At 36.6% G+C, this 10,251-nt stretch overlaps 1 protein-coding gene across 2 annotated transcripts; it reads right to left on the bottom strand.

The window, feature by feature from the left end:
* Window positions 1-272: 272 nt before the first annotated feature.
* Window positions 273-9,786, bottom strand: il13ra2 (interleukin 13 receptor, alpha 2). 2 transcript variants are annotated; one of them, XM_082169171.1, is made up of 10 exons: window positions 9,555-9,786; window positions 8,179-8,299; window positions 7,532-7,683; window positions 6,667-6,820; window positions 5,415-5,535; window positions 3,337-3,521; window positions 3,015-3,166; window positions 1,815-1,971; window positions 1,367-1,490; window positions 273-1,270 (listed from the first exon to the last, which is right to left on the bottom strand). In XM_082169171.1, exons 2-10 carry the CDS (start codon window positions 8,282-8,284, stop codon window positions 1,171-1,173), a joined length of 1,251 nt encoding a protein of 416 aa, XP_082025297.1. In that variant the 5' UTR covers window positions 8,285-8,299; window positions 9,555-9,786; the 3' UTR covers window positions 273-1,170. The 2 variants fall into 2 exon arrangements, with proteins under 2 accessions (XP_082025297.1, XP_082025298.1); XM_082169172.1 differs by having other exon boundaries at window positions 1,367-1,487; window positions 9,555-9,779.
* Window positions 9,787-10,251: the final 465 nt, after the last annotated feature.

Here is a 10,251-nt window from a genome sequence, read left to right as displayed (position 1 = left end):
AGACATCCCACATACAGTAATATATGGTAATTTGGAATAATTAAAGGAATAGTTCAGCCAGATAGTTATCCTTTACTTGCCTTCAATCAGAACACAAAATAAGCTATTTTGAACAATATTTTAACAGGTTTTGTCCATACAATGAATGTCAATGGGGTCCAAAACAACATAATTGAATGGGGAAAAAACCGCACTATACCCATTATGATGTTCCACAGAAAATACAGGTTTGGATGTAACATGAGGGTGAGTAAATTACAGTATTAAAAAAATTTTGTGAGATCTATCTCTTTAACGACTTCTTGGTGCAAGATGTCAATATTAAATAAAGAGGTTTACAACTGAAGGATGGTAGCTGAATAACTGTGGAACGTTCTCAAAACAACACGTTTTGCCTCGGCGAAGCTTTCTTTGAATACAGTGACACTCTGTTTATCACGAGCAGAACCTAATTTATATACTGTATAATGTCATGACCCAAACATTATCATTCCAGTCACCATACTCAGTGATGACCACCAGGAAGGGCTGTAATGTTCTGATTAGGAAGTGAACAATAATGAAATATGTTTTGTAATTGCACATGTGTGTGCACTGCATTAGTGGGTATTTTACAGACTTTTGTTGATTGTATGTATTATAAAAATTTAAACAAAAAAGGTAATATATTCAAAAGATTTTTATTTTAATAATGTATTTGAAAGTTTGCACTTTTTTCCAAAGTTTATGAATACTCTTACTCATTTTTCATGATGTAATCAGCGATAAAATAACCTAAAATATAAAAAAAGTCATACATCCAGGTAAAACAAAGAAAAAGCGCATAGAAAAATAAAGACTAGGCAAAACTGGCAAGATCATTGGCATTTGAAAAATCTATGAGTAACTTTAAGTAACATATTATATGTTTGTAAACACATCAGGTAGTAACATGGTGGCTTAGTAAACAAAGTGGCACGTATACATTCAGGTCAGTGCTGTGGTTCATTCAGGTCCACATGTCTGTTCCACAAGATTATCGGTCCTAATATCTATCACTTTAAATGCACTAGACGGTAAACTCTGAAAGGGCGTTTAAGTCTCACTCGTCTTTATTTATGTGATTAGTGAGCTTTTAGTGCAGTGTAGAACTGCTGAATGGTAATGCAGCATAGCAGGTCATAGAGCGCATCACTTGAAAATAGGGCTGAGGATTGTGGGCATGGTCTCGTTGACCTTCAGCTTGTACAAAGTGTAAAGGGCATCATTCTTGCTGGTCTTTTTTATGCAGCTATGGGGACAGAAATGGGTTTTAGATTCAATCAATGAAGAATAAACCTATGAAAGGCGCATCTATTTATGTATTCACTATTTGCTGTATACTCACATCTTCTTTAATATCCATGATGAAAGACAGAGGATGATGACTCCAGCAATGCCAATAACAACCAGGCCAACCAGACTGAGATTATTCCATGTTGTTCCATTTATGTATTGAGTGTCCTCCTCTTCTGATAGTGGCAGTAAGAAAAAACATATGATCAAAACTAACTTAGTAGTGTAAAATGCAACAGACTATTTATAACCTAAGGATCATTTATACTGCCTTTACATCTTAGGGACTACATTTGCTTTGTTAATCATACATATTTTCAAAAGCTTAAAAGAGCACATTAAATCGAGACACAATAACTGTCTTTAAATATTCACAAACAAACTTCAATTATGAATATAAAAAATAAACAGAAATGACAGATTTGACATCATTTGTCCCAGATTTGCTTGATTACTTCTCAGCATAATATGCATAAAACTCCAAAATCAATTAGTCTAACCTGTACACTGTGTTTGGCTCCAGTCACTCCAGAATCCTCCATCAGCGCAGTACATGTTCACCTTTGACCTGACTTGAAAACAAGTTTTCTTACTCTCTGCTTCTCTCTGGATGTCATAAGATGTGTCCAGAACTACATTTTCCAGAACCTTCCTTTGCTGAAGGGGAAATAAAGATAACATGAGCTTTGCCAAGCTGGATTCCTGTTTTTTTTCTTCTTCTTGTGTTTGCTTTGGCACACAACCTAAACAAATCTTGATTTAATTCTACATGACAAGATTCAGAATAAAATGCAACTGAATGGCAGTTGTTCATGTCGACAAGTGTTGTTTACAAATTACTGGATGTTACAAAAAGCAATAAAACCACTTTGAGAGAATTATCAGCAGTGTTCCCCCTTTCTGTTCCTGAAGGCATGTTAGATGTATCACTCATCAAATATATCTGATTTTTATCAGCTCAAGACTATTCTTTAATATCAATCACCGGTGTAAATGTGAGACACCTAAAATATGTACCAACAAGCACAAAAACTTGAAAATTGTGTTTATCCATAGAACCGAGAATTTTAATCATCAAATGACTCTGAGAAGTAGTCTGGCTATCACCAGACCAAGCTCAATCTTTTAAGATTTTAAGATTGAACATTAGTCTGGGGAGTCTGCTCTGTATTGTCTACTGCACAAGAGATGTGACCAACGGGCATAGTTCAAATGACTCTGTACGCAATTGGATAGTCCTTCAACCAATCAGACCAACGATCCGGGTGACGTACTTTGCAGAGCGACGCGAAAACTCCAGGCAGGAAACGTATCAACAAACGTGTTGGTTTGTAGCATTGATCAGCGGTTTGCAGAAACAGCAATGGCATCGAGCGATATTTGCAGGTTGTGCAAAAAAAACCATGAAAGTGAGTGGTATTTACACCCACTCGAGCGATTTGTTTGCTAAACTAAAGAAGCCATTGAGCATCGTCGAGAGGTTAAAAGGAACTGGATTGGCGGTCGTGCGAGAGCCAATAGTGCGCCAGGTGGATAAGCCAGTTTGTGATTGGTCCCTGCAGATTTGTAACGGAAGCAGGATAGAAAAATGTACAGGTTTCCAGCCTGTGCTGCAAGGCGTAATCAAATCGCTGGCAGATTGGGCTGGGTTTACCCAGTCTAACTGAGAAGAAGAAAACAAGATAGAATGATTGGAATACCTGCTGTTCTTTGTCATTTGACATTAGAGTGCTTCTCTCTATCTCATATTCCAAGCAGTGTTCTGGCACCAGACCACTAGGTGGCGACCAATCTAACTTCAACAGTCCATCAATCTCTGAGATGTGCACAGAGGATACCACTGCTGGTTTTACTGCAGAGAGAAAGAAAGAGAGAAGCAACTGAGGAATATGTTCTTTAATGCACTTTAATGTTGAGTCAGATCAGGTGCTCATTCTGTATGCCTCCCCAGTTAGCTAAATTTGCAATATATACACCCATAGTGAGATTTTTTCTGTCAGGTATAAAACAGTGTGTATTTACCATGGTTTTGGACCTCAATAGAGAAGTAGGCTGTTCTCAGACTTCCTGCCGGAGAGGATCCATTTACACACATATTAAATTTGGAGAACTCTAAGAGTGATTCTCGAGGGATCCTGCATCCTTTCCGAACCTCCGATAATTTGATGTATTCTGGACATTCCTGCGTTTTATCCATTTCCCTGTGCCTGGAAAAACAGATACACACATACTCGTCATTGAAAAATGTGTGATATTAATGTAAAATTGATTTTTATGTTTTTTGTGTGCATCATTAGATATCTTAGAAGAGAAATTATGTCATTGTTTACACAACAACAGTGTACTAAAAATGGAAATGTTTTACTTTGCATTTTTCGCGTACAGGTGCAACGTTGTCAAAACAATCCCCGTTCACACGGATCTGCGACAACGGCTAAAAACGCTGTATTATGCATGCCAGGCCAGTAGTTGGCGGGGTTACTTTACTATGCACCTATAGAGTTCAACACCTCCTGCCCACTTTTTCAGTAGTGCTGGTTGCGGAAGTATTTTTTCCATTCATTTTTCCCATAGGGATTTAAAAAAGCCTTCGTTAAAGAGTTATAAGACATGAGCCGAGCCAAGCCAATCAGCTACGAGGAGGTGAATCATAATATTACAAACTTTTTTGAAGCAAAAAAGTTTTTGAAAATCAGACAAAATCTCAAAGGTACAAGACTGTGTACTGAACGGTTTTAGTGAGGGAAATAACTAACCCATGAAGCATTGCGAAAAGCATAATCGAAATAAAAATGGAGAAATATAAAACAACTCATTTACAAAATGCAAAATGTGCCTATATATATATACATATACATTGAGAGCTTATCGTCTCGATTGCATCATTTGCAGTGCTTCATCGGATGGGTGGAGCTAAAGAGCTATTTTGGCACATGTCACTTTTTTCAACACTGATTTGTCTGTACAGTATCAACTACAATGTAGTTTTTCACTAGGAATTCTGCTGTAAAATATTATTTTAAAAATAAGCTGAAATAGGCCAACGGCTTCAACAGAACCAAATATACCATGGATTCACGAGTTCACACTTACATATAATTTGAAGGGGTAAAGTTTAATGCGTATTTGGCGTGCTGTCCGGAGGGAGGGCTCCGAGCTCGGAGTTCGGCCCGAACCCAGAGTACTCCCCCCGTATGTAAGTGTTTAGGACTAGAAGCGTGGAGAAGGGGTGGTGGAGGGATGCTGCAAAAACTGTCAATGGAATGAGGTGAGACTGCTGAGTATATATACACCTCTTACCATTGATTGCTGAGTGCTCTCCACTTGTGTTAATTATCTGAACGTGCTCCTCCCGAACCTTGTTAATAAAACATCATTTATCAATCTTGTAGCTCACAGTAGGTCTGTCTTTGAAAAAATCTGAAAATCTGTTTCCCTGTGCAGAAAATGAATGATGAAAATGCATACCCGTCTGTTTTACTGTATAGATTGAACATGTAATACGCATGCGCACGACGTCACCTTTTTCACAAACTTGCACTTTGAAACCCGTTTTCTGGCCTCCAGAATGCCAATGTTGTGTAATTGAATGACCAAAACGTATAAAAAGTTTCCAGTTTTTAAATGAAGACGGTGTCATGTAAATGGCCCCTCAGTGTATGAACATTTATAAATGGTATAAATGGTATTTTGGCATCAAATTGAAGATTCTGTTGTATTGCAACCTGTTACACAAGTTCACAGGAATAACAAAACAGTCCTGTCTTGACCTGTTGTGCAGTGTAATGTGCTTAGATCCTAAAGGTTAACCCATGACCACAACCAAATTAGCTTATCTTGAACTTTGCCAAATTCAAATGTGAGTATAGCATGACACTTCATTTGGTCTTCTATGGAACAGATAAAACACCAGAAGCTTTTTTATTAGAACACCGAAGGCTATAAGTTCTCTCAAATACAAGTAATTCCGAGCAAAATTACTTGTGCTTCAACCTGTCCTCACCTCTCCCTGCGGCACAGTGCAACAACCCTTACTGCATCTGTGAAACTGGAATATCTTAATGGTTTAATGTAAGCAACATTCCCACGGGAGTGCTCACCAGTAATAGAGGTAGTGCTGTGAATTTGGATGCTGGACAGGTCCTGAATCCCAGGTGCATTCCATGTACTCTTTCCCATAGTTGACGCAATGAAAGTCTCTTATTTTTGATCCTGCCACACCTGGGAGTAAACCACAGTTGAGAACATGTTTAGGTAGGGAGAACAATCAAAATAGAAAGCAATGCCACATCTCAGGTGAATTGCTGGTGGCACTGCTGTAAGGTGATGCAGCATGAATATAATATAAAAATAGACTGAGCCATTTCAAATAAGACACAAAGGCAATTTAAATAACATTAAAAATGTACATTTATTTGCAACAACGAAGGCTCCATTCAGATTTAGCATTTTAAGGACCCCTACTTATCCTTAGGAATACTCACTTGTGATTGGAATTCACTCATGTCATTTTATTGAATATTATTATATGTTATTATAACAGTATGGATAACTTTTGAATGACAATTCTGCTTAGAAATGAATAATGAACCATGATTTCCTCAAACTCGATCAATTATATTTAAGGTAACGTAATCTGAAAGATTTTTGACCAATTCCTTGGAAAGACTCAAATCTAAATGGTGCAACAACTGCTTCACTCCTCAAAAGCATTTGGTCTTGTAAACAAGACATAAGTAGTGGGGTCCAGTTTCCAGATGGTTTAGACTAGGAATTTTTTTCTTTCTTTTTTTCTTGCTAATGCAGTAAAGTTTAGATTAAAAAGGCTGCATGGGAACATAGAAGTGGAAAATATTCACATGCATTAGTTTTAGATGGTTCCAATTTTGTGTAATTATTTGTTTCAACTATAAATGTATACGTCAAAAAAGCCTGAAGAATTACGCCAACACAAAGAAGCCAACGTATAAACATGCTTTGTTGATTATTCCTGTGGAGTCTGTCTGACTGACCTTTTCTATTCCTGTGAATAATAATTTTGCAAGCGAAAGGGTCAATATCAGGGATTGCAGAGATAAAATGAATAGTAACGACTGGTCATGTGATCTCAAGCACAACGAGGCAACCCACTACATATCAAATAAAGCTGCTTTTATATACAGGAGTCTTAATGAGAGATTTTTACATGATTTTTAGCACATTTTTTAGAGTGCATAATTTAAAGAAGCAACAAAGCAATATAAGGATTATGATAAGTTTTCAGTTCGATTCTCTGTGAGAACAATAAAGGATGTATAGCTGGTCTTTGCTCTTGTTCGCTTCATTGAGGTAGAATAGTTTTTAAACCTTTACCTGTAAGTTCAGGTGTGAACACCCTCTCTATCTCCTCCCCTTGGACCTCTGTCCCATTGGTGCAGGCACACTTTAACACAGTGAGCATTCTCACCATGATGGGTTTCTCAAGGTCAAACTGGGCAGCATAAGTCAGCTTGACGGTTCGAACACTCTGTACAGCACAAAAAGAGGGCAGTTTTGAGTCACAAATAAAATATTTAAGGATGTTGTACAACAAATATGTCTCTCCTGAATATAAGTATATAGCCCTCAGGGAGAGTGGTTACATTAAATAAAAAACAGATTTTTGGCTCTGACATGGAGTTTCAGACTGAATTTTCAGGAGTTCCATGGAACACGGAACTAGTTTACGTAATGGACCTTTACGTTCACTGAAACGTAATTTATGAAATGAGACTTGGTTTTGAAACCAGCCATGCCCTTATAATTTTTTAGATTAAAGCTCTAAATGCAATTTACAAACTGAGTTTGCTTTCAAAACAAAGTTTTGTCAGTTGTGGGTATTTGGACAGGCCCAATGATACAGTGAATAACAAGTATAAAAGGTTCAGAAAGAAACATAGACTTGATTGAAATGGCTGATATCATGTCACAATAATGATGAAATAGAGCAGTTTTCTCTAGTAGGAGTGAGTACAGCTTTAGTAAAACCGTCACAAAACTATCAGGTCCACAACATTTTCTTGAGAAATGCAAAAAAAAAATATATATATATATATATATCTCAAAACATTTATAAATGACAAGTGAAGCATGCATGAAGTGTGAAATACACTTGTGCTCGCAAGGTCCGAGAAGTAAATATTTACTTGCTAAAAGGAAAATAAACGAGTGTGTTCTGCTGATTCTCAAGGATTCTTACCCTCCATCGTTCCTCGTAGGTGTCATAGTATCGGAGTTGATATCGTATTGTGCAATCTGTAAGGTTCTGAAGGCTGGCTGGTCGAGTCCAGTGAATACTGAGGTAACCCAGGAAGCCAGGGTCTGTTATCTCAATATTGGCAGGTGGATCCACTGTGGAAAATGTATACTGTATGTCTATGAACAATGTTGATTCCCTTTTAAAACACTTGGCTTGAAGACAGACCAAGCACCTGCAGCAAACATCTACAGTAGTTGTAATTCTGAACTCAAGAGGAGTCAATCGCATGAGTCAAACTGTTTTGTGTGCATGCCATGAGGTCAAACAGTTGTGAAATCCAGTGAATTCAGCCTATTTATCAGTAATCTGCGACACAAAGTCATGCTGAAACTCTTATCTGCCCAGTCATAAAGTTAGGCAATCAAGGAATGGATGTCAAAGGAAACATGAACAATATGTTAAAGACGATAGACTGCATTTGAGAAATATCAAATAAGTGAACTATTTGCCCACTAAAGCTTTGATAAATGTTATGTTCATACAAATACTGACTGTCTTGTATTTGATCTGACTCAAGAGAAGAAGCCGAAGTCTGGAATTGTGCCTATTTGTTTAATTGTTTCAATGGAATCAGCCAGGAAACTTACCCGCCTCTCCACAGGCCACGACCTCTGATGTGGAGACGGGGTCCTGAGTCAGCAAAAGCAGAGTAAATGCAGAGAGCCATACAGGAACCTTATTCACCTCCAACATGTTCTTTATCTGTGTCTAGAGAGGGATAAAGCATCAAACATGTACAGCAGTTATCTCTCTTCATGCTTGTTTGAACAACTTTTCAAGATGACGGAATGTTTCTGTGAGCCGAATACTGCTAAAACAGTGCATTGTTCTTAAAAAGGGATGAGGTTAAATCACCCACACAGTCAGCTTTCTTTTTTTCCCATGCGGTTTGAAAATGAGTAAAAGTTCACACACGTTAAATGCTCAGGCATAAGGTGTGGCCCCTGTGTTTGTTACAGCCAGATGAGCTAACAGTCTGCTCAATCATATCAGCTATGGCATCTTAACCCTAAAACAGCTGTTCTGCATCACAGTGGATTAGTTCTCAGCCTTAAATTGAGTTCGCACAAAAATTAAAATTCTGTCATTATTTACTCTCCCTCATGTCGTTCCAAACCTGTATGACTTTCTTTCTTCTGTAAAACATAAAAGAAGATATTTTGAAAAATGTTGGAAACTAAACAGTTGACAATGTAATCAGTACATTGACTTTAAGTGAAAATTTTTTTTTTCAAATAATCTTCTTTAATGTTGCACAAAAGAAGAAAAAAAAAGTCATATTTGACTCATAATGATTGCAGGTTGTTTTTGGGTGAACTACCCCCTTAACACATTCGCAAATATGATTTTATATATACATATATTGTATTAATAGAAGGGAAAGCAAATAATAAACCATATTAATTCAGCATATAAATGGAACATACATCAAAAATGTATTATGTCGATATGTAGTTAGAAACATCTTGATGTTTTTATATATTAAAATACGCAAATATTACAATATTATATCAAATATTATATAATCATTTCTTTATATGTTCAAAATGAAAAGATGTTCACAATTTTAAACAATAGTGATCAGAGAACTAGAGTAAAAATACAATTGTGTCATAGTAATATGTTCTGTTACTCTGTATTCTTTTTAGGAGCTGGTTTTTGAATATATATTATATATACATTAAATATAATACATATTTGCATCAATGTGTTAAAATAAAGGTTGCTATTTTGGTTTGAACTAAAATATTTACTATAAGTGTAGATATCTGCACACACAAAAACAATTATATAATAGAGTGAATTCAGGTAAATGTGTCCACTTTATAGTTAAACTAAATGTAGCCTATTTAAATAAAGTAGATCTGAAAAAGGTGCTGAGAAGTGGAAAGTCAAAATATCCATATACGACGAACAAAAAGCTACTACAGTACAAAATATTAGAAGAAACAAATCTACTCACTGTCACTGTCCTGTGATAGAAACTCCTGATGGTATAAGCTCATTTAGTTGCCTTAGGATGGACTGAATGAAATCATCTCATGGTTCTTAAATGTTGTAGGAACAGCGCTCTCTAGTGTGACTCATTGTGCGTCTGCGCGCGCGTGTAGAATCACACGATTATTTACAGACTGTCTAGTTGTATATAGTTAGTTTTTTTTTTCTTTCTTGAACAGCATACATGCCACAATATTTACAGTATTGCAGTTGATACCGGTAAAAGTTAATTAATTACTCGTGGTTTTGATAAACTGGTTGAACAGTTCGTAGGCTACTTGGTGAATGTTTGAAACAAAGGGTTATTGTTGCTGCAGCTCCGTTCACACAAAGCATTTGTGTTGATCGGGCTTTCCGTTGGTTTGTTGCCCAGTAATCACCCTAGTTAATGCTTTTATGCTGAATATGAGCGTTGAGCAGTTTTAGCTCTCAGAAGCACAGACATTTATTTTCCTAAGTTAAAACTATAAATGTGTCCTCTGGGCTTTATGCTGGCACAATTTTCCTCATTAATATAAACTAATACATACTAATATATAGTGCTTTTAGGAGTAGGCTACACATGTATAGTATCCATAATATGGCTTAAATTCAACAGGAAAATTAGCTTGCAGTAACAGATATTTGCATTAACAATCTTTCTCAAGATTATTAAAGCTTCA

This window comes from Leuciscus leuciscus, assembly GCF_965113295.1.
Source record: "Leuciscus leuciscus genome assembly, chromosome: 5".
Classification (NCBI taxonomy): Eukaryota; Metazoa; Chordata; class Actinopteri; order Cypriniformes; family Leuciscidae; genus Leuciscus; species Leuciscus leuciscus.
This window is presented reverse-complemented; position numbering and strand designations above follow the sequence as displayed.

Excerpts from the sequence above, each read along its gene's own strand:
- il13ra2 (XM_082169171.1), bottom strand. The coding sequence starts at position 8,284 with ATGTTGGAGGTGAATAAGGTTCCTGTATGGCTCTCTGCATTTACTCTG. Across the intron at positions 7,684-8,178 it reads CGTGGCCTGTGGAGAGGCGG|TGGATCCACCTGCCAATATT; the intron begins GTAAGTTTCCTG and ends CATTTTCCACAG. Across the intron at positions 3,522-5,414 it reads CAGCACTACCTCTATTACTG|GCACAGGGAAATGGATAAAA; the intron begins GTGAGCACTCCC and ends CTGTTTTTCCAG.